The sequence below is a fragment of the Triturus cristatus genome, chromosome 1_1 (assembly GCF_964204655.1).
Source record: "Triturus cristatus chromosome 1_1, aTriCri1.1, whole genome shotgun sequence".
Taxonomy (NCBI): Eukaryota; Metazoa; Chordata; class Amphibia; order Caudata; family Salamandridae; genus Triturus; species Triturus cristatus.
The window spans coordinates 496,497,855-496,516,658 of record NC_140579.1 but is presented as its reverse complement, the minus strand read 5'-3'; the positions used below and the strand labels follow the sequence as shown (position 1 = coordinate 496,516,658).

At 49.4% G+C, this 18,804-nt stretch overlaps 1 protein-coding gene across 2 annotated transcripts in view; it reads left to right on the top strand.

Annotated features, from left to right (window-relative positions):
* Window positions 1-18,804, top strand: part of RNF31 (ring finger protein 31) — a 954,370-nt gene that overhangs the window by 775,870 nt on the left and 159,696 nt on the right. For both annotated transcript variants that reach the window (XM_085641869.1, XM_085641861.1), the window contains exons 17-19: window positions 1,469-1,583; window positions 17,968-18,089; window positions 18,320-18,433. In XM_085641869.1, the coding sequence (XP_085497995.1) occupies window positions 1,469-1,583; window positions 17,968-18,089; window positions 18,320-18,433 (351 nt within the window). The remainder of the gene's footprint in view (window positions 1-1,468; window positions 1,584-17,967; window positions 18,090-18,319; window positions 18,434-18,804) is intronic.

Genomic DNA, 18,804 nt, shown 5'->3' with positions numbered 1-18,804 from the left:
GTTTATTGACCGCACTGGAGCATTCACAATTGAGGCACCCAGTATAGCAATATTAATGACTGGTCTTGGGTGAAGTATGGTGGCTGGGTCACTGAGGTGAGTCTTTTCTCTTTCTCTGAGGTATGGTTACTACTGGCACTTGCTTGCCTCTTGTTATAATCTTGCAGTGGAGCTTGAACAAGGCAACGTTTTATGTGCGCTTGCAATTTTTGCCACAAAATCTAACTGTACCTCTATTTTAATAGCTGTTTTTATGGCAGGTCAGCCGTAAAGTTTTCTGATGCTGACCTTCCTCCCAAATACACGTGGTCCTTAAAGTACATTTCAAGAACCTTTAAGTAGCCTAGCCTAAACTTTCATGTGTCACATCATCAGCAACTACTGTCCAGGTAAAAAGGAAAACTACAAGTTGGACAGTGCAACATGCTATGGGCTAAAATAAAAAAGAACAACATTAATTACGTTTGACAAGGTTATAGGACACCTAATAAGCTGTCTTGTCATGATTAGATGCTGCTGAACGGAACAGACAGCATCCAACAACACAGAAAGTTTCCACCTTTTGTATTGTCCGTAAATACACATTTCATGAATTGTGTTCAGACCTTCTAATAGTAGGGCAGTCATTCGGCAGGAGTATGATTCATTACATTTTACTGCACCAAATCATTGTCAAAAACTAATTAAATAAAGAGAAATAATCACATATTCGAACTTTCATTGGTCTGAAAATGGGGAACATATTTTATTTAAAATATGTATCAATATAAGGCAGTGTGTGGGGAGAGTTCAGAGATTTAGTGTATGACTACTGAATGGCTATGAAGTGGCTATATCCTCTGACTGGTGCCTTTGGGCAGGCCTGCTTTTTGCAGGGGCAATCTACATTCTTTCTTTGCTCGTACCATCTCATTTTACTCTGGTCTTTTCCATTCATAAATAATGATTTTAAAAGCCACAGAGTGCAAGGACCATCATGTTAGAAAAGGATATTGTTAACTGACTTTGCAGAAGTACTCCAGGAGCATTATCACTCTTGTAAGGTAATTCCTGGAGTATTTTATTGCACATTGGATGACCAATTCTGAAATGTATCTTTTTACATGGCTGTATTTTTCCACCAGCGATAAAGTGTCACTCCAACTGTCACAAAAAGGATATTGAAAAGGAACACTCAAAGCATGGAAATGCGACAATTAAGTAAACTGAAAATGTGTTGCTTGTGCTTAGAATCTTCAAGGTCTTCCAGCTAAAACTTGAAACATTTTGACTCTGCCTAATTTGGGTCTTGAAACTATTTCTCCTTTAGCAGAACTGGTTCCTGCTACCTCCTCAGGTTTCAGATCTCCTAGTTTAGCAAGATAAGGTTAATTCTTCACCATGAGTGCTGCAGAGGAGCAAGACCAATTGGCTTGTTTTTCCCTAAAAGATTTATTTTTGGCTTTCTTCTCCTTTTGTGGCAATATAGTGGGAAGAACAGCACCAAGGCATCACCTGTGAGGAGTTCCTGAACTGGAAGCGTGAAAATGATCCTGAGTACCAAGCGCAAGGCCTGGCAATGTACCTGCAGGAGAATGGCATCGGTGAGGTCATATTTTGTGTCACTGTGCACATGCTAAAGTTCTGCTGAGGGTTTGTACATCCAGGCTTGTCCCACAGTATCAAGCCCAAACAACATGTGATATGATGTAGAGCAGTTTCTGCCTTTCTTAAGGGGAAGCAGAACGTTATAAGGGTGTAAAAAAAAAACATGCCTTTTCGCTCTATTTTCTTGATTTTTTTCTGAAATTATGTGAATAATGAGTACAGGAAGAAACTATATGGGGCAAGTAAGTTTGAGTTGAATATGGGCAGAGGAATGAAACCAAGCAAACACTTTTCAAACCTTACAAAATGTTTAACCCCACCCCTTCCATAATCAACTTCTGTTCATCCTTTGGACAGACTGATCAAGAAATCGTCATGATTTTAACATACATTTGCCGCCCCAGGCCAAATTAGTAAGATTCAGTGTTTCACTATACTATCCTATGCTAATGACACTGAAGTTGTTGAACAATTTTAAAGAAAACCTAACTAACCAAAAAACAACTTCGTCATAAATGTGCGCTTTATCCTCCTGGGTGCATGCAAGCTGCCCTAAACTTAACCTCAGGCAAGACAGAAGTACTCCTTTTAGGCAGCCATATCCATTTATGGTCTAAATAATGGTGATCAACAGCTCTTTGAGTTACTCTCTTACTTGTCCAGTCAGCAAGAAACCTAGGTGTTATGCTTGACAATTATAGGAAAGTGGCCCTTTGCGCATGGTTACTGTGAGAAAGTGCCCTCTTTCTGCAGGGTTGCACCAATGTTTTGCTGAACTGCTAATGTACTTTGAGTGTGCCCTGGGCTCCTGCCAATCAGGTACCCAGGGACTATGTTCTTTCCATAAAACTGCATTGAAGACCAAGCCCATTTGGCACTCTCTGACCACAGGTCAGTCCCTGGTAAATGGTACCACAGGTACTCAGGGCACTGTGACCAGGAAATGCCTCTAAGGGCTGCAGCACTTATTGTGCCCCCCTTAGAGGCTCTGTACTTTTACATTCACACACTGCCTTTGCAGGCTGTGTGTTTTGGTGCATAATAAAGTGAAGAGTCGACGTGGCACTCATCCCTGTGTGCTATGCCTACAACCCACTGCCCTGGCATAGATCAGCCACCCCTCTAGCTGGGTGCACTATACCAGTAGTGAGGTTATAGGTGCATGAGTCCTGTACCCCTACAGTGTCTAAGCCAATTCTTAGACATTGTAAGTGCAGTAATGCCATTAAGAGTATATAGTGCTGTCAGTTTGTAATTACGTACTCCACAGTCTCATAATGGCTTTACTGAAAACTGAGAAGTTTGGTATCAAACTTCTCAGCACATTAAACCCACACTGATGCCAGTGTGGGATTTAATGAAAAATGCACACAAGGGGCATCTTAGAGATGCCCCTTGAAAAACGACCTACCACTAGTGTCCAGGCTGAGTGGCTACTCACCAGCTGCCACCACCAGGCTTGTTTCTGGACCCCTGGATCAAGAGCCTGCTGCTTTCGGTGGTCTGAAACAATGCACGTCCTGGGACGAGTTGCCGTGCCTCCTCCCCCAGGATGGGCAGGGTCCACGAAGTGTAAGCTCGTAGGCTTGCCGCCTTTGTGAGCTTCCCCAGGCCTGTTGCTGCTTACAGGAACTGGCTCCCACTGGTTCTGACCCCTACTTTGGGCGGGAAAAACAGTGAGGAAGAGAGGTGTGCTCACCTTTGCCAACCCCACCCCTCAGGTGGGGGAGGCGAGGTGAAGCACAACTCTCAGTCCCCGCCATCTTGCAGATGGGGGATCCAGCCAACCAGAGTGAGGCACATGCCCCCTCCCACTGGAGGGTGGCATAACAGGGGCTGACCCCCCTCCCCCCGCCCCGGCAAGGAAGGGACCCATTGGTCCCAACCTTTTACTTACCTGTAACACCCCTGAACCTTGCCTCCTCAGACAAGAAACTACAAAAAAAAACAGAAGAAGGACCGAACAGCCGTCCCGAAGCAAACACGAGGAGGACGCCCACTAACTTGGCCCCAGCCCTACCGGCCTTTCCCCACCTCGATCCTGCAGAAGCGAAACTCTGGTGTGTCCTGCAGCCAGCAGCCTCAAGAACCCCAAGGACCTGCCCTACCTTCAAAAGAACAATTCTGGCTCCTGTGAACACCAGATTTGTCCACCAACAGATTCCAGCTCTGGTAAGATCAGCGAGTCTGCACTACTCTGCACCTGACATCCACGGCCCAAGTTTGAGTGGCCCAACACCATGAGGAGGTGTCCCCTGATATCCTGACGCGAGATCCGGGGATCCCTGACCTGCCTCAAGCCTCCAGCCGACACCTGCGGCCTCAAACCGGAAGGTCCCCCCAACCGCGACCAGGAGGTGGTAAGAAGAAGATCCAACCCTAAAAGGCACCCCTGCACCAGACGCTCCACAGCCTTGGGTAGCCCAACCGACGGTTCCTAACTAACCCTCAGCATCCCAACTTACCTCTCCAAGTGGTGGTCGCACCCAGAAGACCTTCGTCCCCGAGCCTGCAGTGTGTTCGCAAACCGGAGACTCCCCATTGAAAGCTACAAGGCGTCCGACGCCAAAAGAGCACTCTGAACCCAGCCGTCCCAGTGCCACTGACTGTGCACCTTTTGTGCTGGCTTGAACCTCCATTTGCCCTGAGCTTAACTCCAGGAGCTTTGCTCCCACAACCTTGTGGCATGCTTGTAAGCAGCCACCAACCGAAGACCCCTTTACCCCATTGGATCACATTGGGCCTCAGTACTCTGCACCTGGCCGCCCTAGTGCTGCTGAGGGTGTAACAAGAGTGCCTCCTTGACCCTGGGGGACCCCTGAGGCTACCCACAGAATACCAACTCCCACAGCCGAATACTTACCTTTGAACCGATAACCCTATTTTCCTCCATAGGATAACTTACAGTTTTTCTGTGAAAAGTTTCTTAGTGTGGAGTTGGAAAATCTATAAAAGTCTCTAAAACTGTAACAAAATATCCAAAACGCTTTTACTTACCTGTTTACAGGAAATGTCCCAGTGCAGTATCCAGGTATACTGCACTGTGTAAGAAAAGTAATCTTTAAAGTAATCTATTGAAAAGCCAATACAAAGTATATGTACAATATTTCAAAGCATTGCATTACTAGTAGTTCTACTGTAATCAAACCAAAAGTATATATATGCAACTGCAATACAAACTGTTTACAAACTTTATTATTACTGCAAAGTACTTATCACTTACCTGTGCCAGGCTTGCTTGGTTCTCGGAAATAAAATAGCTAAAAGAATATTTTTATACAAAACCAATTGGTCTGAAGTTCAGTCTTTGAGTGTGTGATATCATTTGCTGATTGATTGTGTACAACAAATGCTTAACACTACCCTCTGATAAAGCCTTACTGCTCGCCCACATTACCAGAAATGGAGAGTAAGGTGCTATCTACTTTACCTCTGCCTACCTTTGGTGTTTCACTGGACTCTGTGCACACTATACTTCACTTTGGTATAGTGTATATACAGAGCCAGCTTCCTACAGTTACCCCCTAACTTTTTGCAAGATTCCTGATGCCAACTTGACTGAGTGCCTGTTGGGATTCTGCTAACCAGGCCCCAGCACCTGTGTTCTTTCCCAAAACTGCACCCTTATACCCACAATTGGCACACCTCTGGGCCACATGTGTGTCCCTTGTAAAAGGTACCAAGGGCATTGTGACCAGATAGGGCCTCTGAGGGCTGCAGCATGTATTGTGCTACCCTCAGAGACCCCTCACCTTGACACCCTCCCCTCCCCCGCCATTGCAGGCTGCGTGTTTTGCTGCAGACCAAACTGAAGAGTGGACATGACACATCCCTGTGTGCCATACCCACCAGCACAGCATGTGGCATGGGAAGTCACCCCTCTAGCAGGCCTTACACCACAAAGACAGGGTGCACCATACCCAGATGAGGGCATAGCTGCAGGAGCAATATGCCCCTACAGTGTCTGTGCCGGTCACAGACATTGTAAGTACAGTAGAGCCATTTTGAGTGCATGGGCTGGGAGTTTGTCAACACAAACTCCACTGCTCCATGATGGCTTTACTGAAATCTGGGAAGTTTGGTATCAAACCTTTCAGCACATTAAACCCACACGTATGCCAGTGTGGGATTTATTACAAAATGAACCCAGAGGGCATCTTAGAAATGCTCCCTGAAAAACAACCAACCCATGTGTGGTTCCTAGACTTTCTCCCAGCCATCTGCCACCACCAAACAGGTTTTTTTGGACCCCTGGGCAGAGAGCCTCTGCTCTCTGGGTCTGGAAACAAAACATATTCTAGGCAGAGGTGTCATGCCTCCTCCCCCAGGATGGGATGGGTCCTCGAAGAGGGTGCTTCAAAGATCTGCCGCCTTTGTTAGCTACCCCTAGCCTTTTGCTTCTATCAGCAACTGGCTCCGACCCCCATTTTGGGCGCGAGAACCAGTGGGAAATCCTTTCCCGGAAGGGAGATGTGCCCACCTTCACTTCACCTGGGATTGGTAAAGGCCACCTATCAGTCCCTGCCATCTTGAAGATGGGGGGGAACCCTCCAATCAGGAAAAGGGCTATGCCACCCTCCCACTGGAGGGTGGCATACTACGGGGTGTAGACACCCCAGGGAAGGGACCCATTGGACCCAACCTGCACACCCCTTTAATGCCAATGAACCTTGGTTCTACCCCTCAAAGCTCCTTTTCCAAAACGGTTTACTTATTTGTAAACCTAACACTTCGTTTTTCTTCATAGGATTGTATGGTGGGTTTACGCAGAAAAGTCTTCGAAGTATTGAACTGTTTTGTTCTGCAACAAAAGCAACTCAGTGCCTTTAAAAGAGCCCACCTGTTTACCGATGTCCTGTTGCTTAAACTGTGTTAGTAGTTTGTCTCATGCCAGGCTAGAAAAGTAACTGCAAAGTAATCTAAAATTAATTTCAAGTGCTTTTGAACATCTTACAAACCATTTTCTCAACTGCAAAAGTAATCTGACTGTTCCTGCAAAGCCAGTGCTCGCTGTATTTTGAAAAGTAAACATTGTAGGGGAAGTATAACCTACCTGCTGCTACGTAAATCTTGGTTTCTAGAAATGAAACCACAAAATAACTTTTATACAAACATTTGGTCTGGATTCCGTCTTTGAGAATGTGACATCATTTCTTGCCTGAGTGTGTATAACAAATGCTTAACACTACCCTCTGATAAGCCTGACTGCTCAACCACACTGCCACTAAAGAGAGTAAGGTGTTATCTACTTTAGCCTCTGCATACCTCTGGGGATTCACTGGACTCTGTGCACACTATGCCTTACCTTGGTATAGTATATACAGAGCCAGTTTCCTACAACAATGATCTGTTCATGTCACAACAAGTATGTCTGATTACAACAACCAGCTTCACTATTCTGAAAGTGATTAGGAAAAATGTCAGGTTTTTACCTCTGGAGGCTCATAAATCCCTGACTAATGCACTAATTTCCTTTAGGCAATTTACTTTTTATTGACTTAACTTCAGGAGGTATTGCACAACTTTAAAGGATTCAGAAAATTGACTCCAGATTATGTCCCATCAAGCTCGCACATACCCTTTTCTCAGTGAAGTGTACTGGCTCCTGATTACAAAAAGAACAAACTTTAGATCTCTTTGCCTAGTCTAAAGATCTTTAAATGGCAATGATCTCAATTATTTTGAGGTAAGTACCCGGCCATATCCAACGAACAGGCGGCTTCACTCTAAAGCAGCTCTTCTGATTGTACAGCATTTGGACAGAAGCGGTGGCTTCTCATATATTGCAGCAGAAAAAAAATGAACTTCCACTGCACACCTGCCTTGAAACCTATTTAAAATGTGGCATTTCACTTCATTTAAGACTTCAATAGTTCGGTTAGTGTTTTGATCTTTTTCGTAAACTAGTGTCAGGTTTCCTTTTTTGGACAACAATTGATTTTACAAATTACATAACATAACGCAAATCTAATTTCTCTGGTGTATTGGTAAAAATGTATATGTTCCCCCATATCCTCAAAGATTTGTGGGAAAGTACACATAAACTGGAATATACAGCCACAAGATCGTAAGTGAACTGGTTTTTCTCCCTTCACCTTTTTAGGTGCTATTGTAATTCTTTTTAAATAGGAGAACTTGGAACCTGTAACTCTTTTTGCTTATTTACTCAGCTGAATCTTCCCTCGCTTCTTTTACTACCGAAATTGCTGTGCTCCTCTGGATTTGTCCATCCTACTACCTCATTTAGAAGGTCTGTATCCTTCCCTCAAACTGCTCAAATTTAAGATGTACCATTTGATATATCGGGGAGCACCCACCATTTCTTATTAGGTGTCGTTAGGGTTGTCCATTCCACTGCCCCTGATCTCACATGTCAGTGGTTTTCCTTCCAATCCACTAGGGAGTTTAGCCCTAAATATTGGGCAATTCTCTTTCCTACCACTCTTTGTACATTAGGACGTGGAGTTTGTACCAGATTTGAACAACATGACCTTTTCCTCATTCCTTCACTGTTGACTGCAGATCTGAAAGAAACACGTTAGTTAGATTCCTCACCTTAGAATATCCCCAGGCGTCAGACTGGATCCGGAAGATTTTTCGTCAGCAATACCCCTTGCGCGTCGCTAGGCGTCGTCTGCGGCTCCGCGTCCGTCGTCGGCGTCGTGCGCCGGAATGACGTCGACGGAGTACTTAGACGCCGCCCTCGCGCGCTGACGTCAGTTCTTCTTTTTTCCACGCCAGTAAGCGCAGATCCGGGAGAGCTACCCCTTTTAGTCTTTTTTGACTAACTTTTTTGATCCTTTTTGATCTTGTCTCGACTCCGGTGCCGGTAGGATGCCTGGTTTTAAAGCCTGTGCTGACTGCAACCGCTTGATGTCGGTTACGGACTATCACCGCCGGTGCCTTTACTGCTTGGGCCTCGACCACGACGCGGAGTCGTGTTCGGACTGCAAGGCCCTGACCTCTAAGGCTAGACGGGAGCGGTCCCGTAAGCTTCTCGAGCTTCGCCACTCGGCTCCGCGCCCCTCTCGATCCCGGTCCAGGAGGAGGTCCAAGGATCGGTCGCGGAGCCGCAGCCGACGTCCTCATCGATCGTCTGGCTCCAAGTCTTCGGGTAAGTCGAAGCACTCCAAGAAGTCCAAGAGGCGACACCGCTCTTCGGACTCCCCTCGCCGGTCGCCCGACTCGGCCGAGGGTCAGGGTGGTTCCACCCCCGCGGCTCCAGCGGAGCCGCAGGCGCCGCGCAAGTCCCCATACCCGCCGGTCCCTGGGACTGACGCGACGCCGGCGGAAGTCAGTGCCATCCTCTCGGCCATGAGGAACCTGGCTCCGCCGTCGACGCCCGCTGGCGCGCCTTCGGGCCCCGCGGACCCGACTGGGCAACCTCGCCTGCCGGCGGCGCCGTCGACGGCTCCGGCCTCGACGCCGCAAGTGCCTGAGGGACCCGTTCCCGAGTCCCCGCCGACGCCGGTCGACCTCGTCACGCCTCCTCTGCCGGCGTCGACACCGGTACCACCTCCGACGCCGGCTCCGCTCGGCATCGAGCCCCAGTTCAGCCCCGCTCCGGGCCCGGCGCCGTTACGGCGTCGATGGACGCCGCGTTCGGCGCCGCTGGAGACACAATATGTCTATCGCCCGGCTCCGATCCTTCCTCCTGCATACCAGGAATCAGATGATGGGGGCGAATGGGAGGGATCCGAGGATCCTATGGCCGTTCAGGCTCAGCTGTCACAGGACTGGGCAGATGAACTGGGGGAGGCCAGTGGTCTGGATACCTCTCCAGACACTGGATTCATCTCTCCTCCGACTGTGGCTTCGGAGGAGGGTGCTGCTTTCTCTGTGGTGCTGCGCAAGGCGGCCGCAGCCCTTGGGCTCGAGCTACCTGCCGTGGCTGTGAGGACTAACGTCCTCACTGAGGTGCTTCAGTTTGCAGCAAGCTCTACTGAGCCTCTGCTGCAATTCAATGAGGCCCTCATTGACGTTCTGCAGGGCACCTGGTCCAAGCCCTCCACAGTCCCTCCTGTGGACAGGAACGTCGCCAGGCGCCACCGCCCTGCTCCGGGCGACCCCAGTTTTCTGTCCCAACACCCTACCCCCGAGAGCCTGGTTATCCAGGCCTCTACCTCCCAATCCTCCTTCCCGACCGCCCCGCCGGACCAGGATTCCAAGAGACTGGAACAGTTTGGCAAAAAGCTGTTCTCCTCCCTTAGTTTGGGCCTGCGGTCCTTGAACACCGCCTGTCTCTTGGACCGTTATTCCCACTCTCTGTGGGATACAGTGGAGGACGTGCTGCCCCTGTGTCTGGAGGAGGTCCAGACACGACTTACCTAGGCTCTGGCCGATGGGAGGGATGCAGCACGACATGCTATCCGATGTGGGCTTTACACTACGGACTCGCTAGGTAGGGCAATTTCTACCACGGTGGCGCTTAGACGTCACGCCTGGCTGTGGTCCACGTCCTTTTCGGGTGATGTCCAGAGCACTCTCATGGACATGCCCTTTGATGGCACTAGCCTTTTTGGCGAGAAAGCGGACAGTGCGCTGAATCGCTTTAAGGACTCCCGGGCTACGGCCAAGTCCTTGGGCCTCTCGGCCCCGCGGTCGCAAACTTCCGCCTTTCGCCCCTTTCATGGCCAAGGAAGGGGTGCCACCTCACGTACGCCTAGCCACCAGCCGCAGAACCAACCTGCGCGCGGACGTGGTTTCCACCGAGGCGGTTCTGGAGGATGACGCGGTCAGCCCACATCCACCCCGGCAGCATCCACCTCAAAGCATTCCTAGTCCGAGCTTTCAGGCCCATTCCACGCCAGTGGGCGGCAGAGTTCGCCATCACCTGCTCCACTGGCGGTCCATCACATCGGACAGGTGGGTGCTGCAAATCGTCCGAAGGGGCTACTCCCTCCCCTTCAAGACGACCCCTCCAGCCATGCCACCGCAGCACCACCGTATCTCGGGGGATCATTTGAATCTTCTCCACGAGGAAGTTTCGGCCCTCTTGGCCAAGGGGGCCGTCGAGCGCGTTCCGAGCCCAGAAGTAGGTCGTGGTTGTTATTCCCCCTACTTTCTGGTTCCCAAGAAGGGCAAAGGGGGCCTACGCCCTATCTTGGACCTCCGGAACGTCAATGCCTTCCTCCGGAAGGAAAGGTTCAAGATGTTAACTTTGGCTCAGGTTCTAGCTGCCCTAGACCCGGGAGACTGGATGGTAGCGTTGGACTTGCAGGACGCATATTTCCACATCCCCGTCCTGCCGGCCCACCGGCGTTACCTGCGGTTCACGGTGGGTCAAGAGCACTTTCAGTTTACCGTGCTCCCCTTCGGCCTCACCAGTGCCCCTCGGGTGTTCACGAAAGTGATGGCGGTGGTCGCAGCTCATCTGCGCAGATCAGGGGTTCCAGTCGTTCCCCTATCTCGACGACTGGTTGTTGAAGGCGGGCTCGCCCCAGGCAGTAGTCTCCCACCTCCAGACTACGGCGGATCTCCTGCATTTGCTAGGATTTTCCATCAACGTGCCCAAGTCACACCTGAGTCCATCTCAGAAGCTCCTCTTCATCGGAGCGGTTCTCGATTCGGCGCAGTTCCGGGTCTCTCCACCGGAACAGCGGGTCCGGGATATTCAGGCGCTGATTCCCATCTTTTGGCCTCTATCCTGGGTTTCGGTCAGGCTAGTGTTGCGGCTTCTGGGGCTGATGGCCTCCTGCATCCTACTAGTGCATCACGCCAGGCGGCGCATGCGGGCTCTGCAGTGGGACCTGAAGTTTCAGTGGGCCCAGCATCACGGCAACCTGTTTGACCATGTCTTGATCTCGGAGGGCACTGCACAGCAGTTGCAGTGGTGGCTCACGGACCGCGATTGGGTCAAGGGCAAGAGCCTCTCCCTTCCCCAACCGGAGCATGTCGTAGTGACGGATGCGTCCCTCCTGGGATGGGGTGGCCATATGGGAGAGGCGGAGATCAGAGGCCTCTGGTCTCCGGCGGAGTCTCGTCTCCACATCAACCTGTTGGAGTTGAGAGCGATCCTACTTGCACTGAAAGCCTTCCTTCCCTCTGTCAGGGGAAGTGTCGTGCAGGTGTTCACGGACAACACCACTGCCATGTGGTATTGCAACAAACAGGGCGGGGTGGGGTCGTGAACCCTTTGTCAGGAGGCTCTGCGCCTCTGGACGTGGCTGGAACACCAGGGCGTCACCCTAGTGGTTCAACATCTGGCGGGCTCTCTGAACGCCAGAGCAGACGTACTCAGCCGCCGGTACATGATGGATCACGAATGGCGTCTGAACTCCGAAGTGGCGCAAGGTCTCTTTCAGCAGTGGGGAGAGCCTTGGTTAGATCTATTCGCCACCAAAGAGAACGCGCAATGTCAGCAGTTCTGCGCGTTGGAATTTCCAAGGCGGCACTCGCTCGGCGACGCTTTTCGTCACGAGTAGACTTGCGGTCTGTTGTACGCCTTTCCGCCTATACCACTTCTGCCCAGAGTGCTGAAGAAGATCAGGCATGACCGGGCCCAAGTCATCTTGGTGGCTCCGGATTGGGCACGAAGGTACTGGTATCCCGAGCTACTCAGTATGTTGACCGATCCTCCGATACGTCTGCCCCTTCGGGAGGATCTTCTGTCGCAGCAGCAGGGGACGGTCCTCCACCCGAACCTGTCCAGCCTCCACCTCCATGCGTGGAGATTGAGCGGCGGCAGTTGATGCCATTTGACTTGCCTCCTGAAGTCTGTGATATCATTCTGGCAGCCAGGCATCCCTCCACAAAGACGGTATACGCCTGCCGGTGGAACAAATTTGTGGCATGGTGCACAGCAAAGGCTGTGGATCCCCTTTGCGCCCCTCTTTCTGAGGTTCTGCTTTTTCTTCTTTCTTTGGCCCGGCAGGGCTCTGCCCTGGGCACCTTGAAAGGTTATCTTGCTGCCATCTCTGCCTTCTTGCGGCTTCCTGATCAGCCTTCTCTTTTCAAGTCCCCTGTAGTTACACGCTTTCTAAAAGGCATTATTCACACGTTCCCTCCTGTCCCTTTTGTAATGCCTCAGTGGGACTTGAATCTTGTTCTCACATTTCTAATGTGCGCTCCCTTTGAGCCTCTTCATAATTGTCCTCTTCGTCTGCTGACGCTTAAGACTGCTTTTCTGGTAGCCATCACCTCGGCTAGACGGGTGAGTGAGCTCCAGGCTTTATCATCAAAGCCTCCTTTTCTCTCTGTTCATACGGACAAGGTTGTTCTTCGGCCTCGTCCCTCCTTTCTTCCGAAAGTGGTGACCCCCTTTCATCTTGGGCAGTCTGTCACCTTGCCCACCTTCTTTCCGCATCCTTCCAAAGAGGAAGAGAGGCTCCACCGTCTGGACCCACAACGTGCGCTCTCCTTTTATCTGGACCTCACAAAACAGTTCCGGGTGGACGACCAACTTTTCGTTGGATACGTGGGTGCTAAGAAGGGGAAAGCTGTGCACAAACGGACCATCTCTCGGTGGGTCATTTTGTGCATCAAAATTTGTTATTCCTTGGCAAAAAAGGACCCTCCTGTTGGGCTGCGCGCCCATTCTACTCGGGCCACGGCGGCTACTACTGCTTTGGGACGGGGTGTCCCTTTGCAGGACATCTGTCAGGCGGCAACGTGGGCTTCGCTACACACGTTTGCCAGGCATTATTGCCTTGACAGCCAAGTCCGGAGGGATGGCTTCTTTGGCCGTTCTGTCCTCCAGGACTTTCTGGTGTGATCTTGGTTCGCAGACCCACCACCGGGGATGGTATTGCTTGGGTATCTATTCTAAGGTGAGGAATCTAACTAACGTGTTTCTTTCAGATGAACAAGTTACTTACCTTCGGTAACAATGTATCTGTAAGAAACATTAGTTAGTTAGATTCCTCACCGACCCACCCATCCTCCCCGTTCTGCGAACTGACATCTAGGGTTAAGGTTTTCCTTTTCAGGCCCCTAGATTTTATTTTTGGCACCAGTGTCGGTCTTTGCATGGCTCTGCGTTCCAGGCGCGGAAAGCTATGTACAAGAACTGACGTCAGCGCGCGAGGGCGGCGTCTAAGTACTCCGACGACGTCATTCCGGCGCACGACGACGGACGCGGAGCCGCAGACGACGCCTAGCGACGCGCAAGGGGTATTGCTGACGAAAAATCTTCCGGATCCAGTCTGACGCCTGGGGTTATTCTAAGGTGAGGAATCTAACTAACTAATGTTTCTTACAGATACATCGTTACCGAAGGTAAGTAACTTGTTCTTCAATACATCTCAATTTGTAACTTTTGAGCAGTAAAGGGAAGAGTTAATTCCTCCCAGTGTTTTCTTTTAAAGGGCTGTGGAGCCCTCAATATTCTTACTAGGTTCATAACGAACCTCTAATATTATCTGCATGAGCACTGTATTTATTTTACATTTTCCCATTCTCAGGAGCTGCCTCTAAATGCTAAGATCAACGCCAAGCAGTGCAGAATGCCTATGTATCTTCTATTTTATCTTGCAGTAGGAGAATCAGAAGAGCTTACAAACCCAAAGGCCCAATGTGCACAGGTTCAGAATACCTTCCATTCCGTGTCATTCATTCGCAGGGTTTGTACATAACAGAATCCAGTCTGCCCTTATTTCCTTTGGAAACAGATCTGTCACTTATTACACTTCTTCCGTTTCTAATTTTGTAACCCTACTAAGCACATCCTTCAGGAGATTCACAATCAGCACAACTAATACCTAGGTTTCTTTAAGCAGAGGTTCTACCTGTTGGTACCCCTTCCATCTTACAGGTATTTAAAGATATTTTCAGAAACCATCTCACCCACTATAAACCAGGGCATATTTCAACATTGGTGAAATGTCCATGTCAGGGTAGGTAAATACCAGCCTGACTGACACCGCCATGTATTGGAGTTCTTGATAAATCTTAACCTGACAGAATCAAGGATCTAGATGTTTTTTAACTAAAAATATATTGGGGGTGTAGATCCAAAATAGAGTTTCCCTTTATTAAGTTGGTACCCCGGATATAATTAAAAATCACAACGCAGATGTTAATTTAATGATTTAAACAGTCTTAGTTTTCTGCCAATGTGTTTTGTCCTATCAAACATCCCCTAAATGTCTCAGGCCTTCATTAGAGCTCCAAGAATTCCCTGCCAAATATAGACTCATACAATGCAATTACATTAGGCAGAGGGCTCTTATGCCCGTTCTGGAACTTGCTGGCTTGCAGGGGAATGTAATTTGCAGACGAATAAAATGATACAACAAATTGTTTGCCATGCAAATCCAACAAAGTTGTGCACCCCGGGGAAAGTATAAAGTGTTTTACTTCAACACTGCATTCATGAACCTGCGATCACCTATATCAAGGTGTTAGGCCTATATAGTACTACTGTCTACAATGTATTTCCTGTATTCCAGTGTTACATCAACCCACTCTTGCCCTACTGCTCTGTGATATCTGACATATGTTTGTGTGATATCCTGTATTTGTTGCGCATTCCTGTGATATTTCTCCTATTCCTTCTTCCATATGCTATATGGTATAGGTTCCTGTATGTAGGAAGGTGGAATCTGACTATATGGTTGCCCCCACTTTTTTCCTGGTGTTTGAATGGTTTTTGACTAGTCTGGCTGGGATCCTGCTATCCAGGACCCCAGCCTATCTGCTTACTCCCTTAAATGATTGGTGTGCTTATTAGATGCACTAGTGATTGCATACTGTGGTACCTTATGAGCCCCTAGTATATGGTACCTTAGGTACCTAGGGCATTGGTACTTCACAGGCCTACCAGTGGCTGCAGCATGTATTATGCCACCCCTGGGAAGCATTCACAATCTGACACCACAGGCCTGCTACTGCAGCCTGTGTGAGGTAGTGTTAGCTCTCCTCACTGAGGTATAGGTTCCTATATCTCACCATACACACACATATAAACCTATCAGTCACCCCTATGGCAGGCCCTATCAATCCCAAGGGCAGGGTGCATGGTTTACTATGTGAGGGGGTGCTTCTGCCTGAGCAGGACCCCTCTGCAGCTGGCAGAGTCTATTCTCTGCTGCTGTTTGTGGATGCGGTTAAACCATATACTCTTAAGTGCATTATAACCTCGCGGTAAATGCTAACTTTGGAATGACTGCATCAAAGCATGTCGTGTTTGGTGTCAAACAACTTGGAATCCTACCCCCACACCAGTAACTGGTGTGGGAGTAGGATCCCACCCTTCTAGAGGGGACGACATGTACCCACTGTACTACACGGTAGAAATCTTCTAGAGCCCTGGCATCACAAAATGGATGCCACCAGCACAGACACCGGGCTGCCCTCCTGCTGCTGACCGAAACTCGCAGTGGAGGGAGCCCAACAAAGGGTTTCCTGTCACAGGGAGGTGTCACCACCTCCCAGACAGGATTTAGTGTATTGGAGCTGGGTGGGTGCACTCTTAGAATGCTTTGAAGTCCTGCACTGGGGGAGCAGTAGGCTCCTCTGTGCATATGCCAGCTCAAACCGGTTCAGGGGCTACCTGCCCCTGCTCTGGCATGAAACTGGACAAAGGGAAGTGGGTGTAACCACCCACTACCCTGACCCTCCTAGAGGAGTGGTCATAGAGCTACTCCCTCCCATCTTTTCACTATAAGATAACACACATTGCCAATGCAATTTAGATTAAACCTGGACGACGCTCAACTAAGAAGAATCCTGGCCCTTCGACGTTCCACTATCTCTGGAAGACTGAAGAATCTCCCTTGGAGTCAAGGAGTGACTCCCCTGCTTGGCAGGCACCAAAACTCTCTACAACGGTTGCAAACTTTACCGCTCCTGCCGGAGCCCGAAGTCCCTGCGTCCCCTGAAGTGGATTTCCTGACCTCTCGACGGCCATTTTGAGTCCCCAGCGAAGCTGTGGCATCTGGACCCCACGAGTGACGAGGAACAGCAATACCAGGGAACCGTGCACTGATTTTTGAGTGCAAGCCCTAAACTACGTCCAACGAAGTTGTGCTTTGGACCACTTGTTGTCCAAGTCCCTAGCAGGTCCAGTACCGAATTTCAGCAGCCTACCCCGTCCCGAGTGACCGTGGCCTGTTAAACTTTTCCTGCAAAGGCGTCTTCGCGGTTGCTTGCCCGTTGGCTAGTAACTCACCTGAAGACTTCCACATCGATTCCAAGGGCTCGCCTGGTTGCTCTGGGCCTGCCCTCACTTACCCTCGCTGGGTAAGTCCATCAGACCTTGCTGGTCTGCACCATTGCCAATCTTCACTCCACACGAGACTTGCGGCTGCCAAGGCTTGTTGGCTCCAATCCGGGTGCCGACACCGTCGACAGCTGCAGACGTCGTGGGACCTCCCGAATCCAGCTGCAGGTCATCGTCGAGCCTTCCTGGACCTCGTGAGCGAAGAGACAAAACACCATCACCGACCTGAAGAGACGCGACAGCTGTGGTCATCCATCTTGCTGGCCACCGGTCACTGGCAAGTGACTCTGAACTCTGTCCCCTCAATTTCTAGGTCTTCTGCAACTCTAATCCATCGTCGGATTCGAACGGACACCTCTCCAGTCGTCACAAGCAGCAAGTATCCAGTGATCTCCATTGGAAACACCATCGCGACCCGACACCAAAGGACACCTATGCACCCGGCTTCCCTGGGTGAGGTAACTCGTGCACTCCGGTGCCCAAGTGTGTGTTGGCTCTCGAAATACTTACCCTGTAAGTTGCTTGTCTGTTGACTTTTGCGAAGTGCCCTAGAACTGTAAAATACAAATCGCGACATTTGCCATTGAAACGCATAGAAAACCAGCGTGTGTGTTTAGACACTGCACGCGTCCCCTGTGGGCTGATTACTTACCTGGTAACACTGCAGAAGTGAAGCCCCAGCGATTCCAAAGGCCCTAGGCCTCTTCATTTTGCAAGTCGAGTTTGTTACACCATTTTTCTAGTATATGGTCTGGTACGCCCCTAGGGCTACAGCCATATTTGTGCTTAATTTATTGAGAACTGTTGATCTTTTGAATGTTTACCTGGCTCTAATCTCATAAAGAGATTAGTAGAGTATATTTAGAAATAAATACATATATATTTGATATATATACCTGTGTGGTGTCTTTTCATTTGGTAATTCAAGAGATTATAAGGTAAAACAAGCTGCTTTACATTCCTCAGAGACTTAGCCTGAAGGCTGCTCTCCACAGCTACCACTAGGATAGCTGTCTTTAAAAGGTTGTCTTTAAACCTATCTACCAAGAGTCGAATTGGACTGGTGCAAGGTGGCCACTATAACTAGTGACCAGCATATGCCAGGCCAACTTCTCACACTGTGTTCCTCTGATATTGTACAGTGTCATTCTTAACAATGGCCACTATCTCTGGCCATGGTCACCCTGCGAAGCACTGATGTGTGTTTTGCTTTTCCTTAGACTGCCCACACTGTAAATTCTCGTATGCCCTTGCTCGAGGCGGCTGCATGCACTTCATCTGCTCCCAGTGCCGACATCAGTTCTGCAGTGGCTGCTACAATACGTTCTTCCACACCAACAATGTAAGATCAAGTATTTGACTGTTTTTCTAACTGTATGTTTAAGGAGTCTGGGATATTAATGTGATTCGGCACTTCTTTGAAGCACGGGTATTATAGATTCACATATTGCATACTATCCTGCCAGCTAGTGATGGGTTTGGATGTAGAAGGCTCTTTGATTTTCACACTTCTTCTGGGCCTGGTCATTCCCTCCTTTTCTCTGATGAGTGTTTAACTTTGTTGCCTCTCAGAAATGCACAGATCCCTCCTGCCTGGTAAAGATGACTCTGCATGCCCACCACCCCCGGGACTGCCTCTTCTACCTCCGTGACTGGGATGTGGACCGCCTACAGAAACTATTGCAAGTGAGTTAGGCTGTTATTGGGGATGGGCTGAGAGGGCCGCCAGGAAGGAATATCACACTGGGGATGGAGATGTGGGCAAGTTTATGTATGTCAGAGTGTCAGCTGGGAGGGCTGGCATCTGTGAGATGAAAATGGATGAAATGCAAGGAGTTGGGTACCAGGTAGGTTGGCTGGTATAGAGGGAACTTAAGCAAATAGTTGGGGCAGAAGGACCTGTTTGGGTAACCAAGTAGGACAGGAAAAACAAAGGACAAAGTTGTCTGGCAATTATGTTAGGTTATGATAGGCTGATAGGGGAGGGTCAGGATAAAGCAGATTAAGGCAATCCTGGAGTGGAAGTTTGTTAGAAAGTATGCTGATTAGAGTTGCCA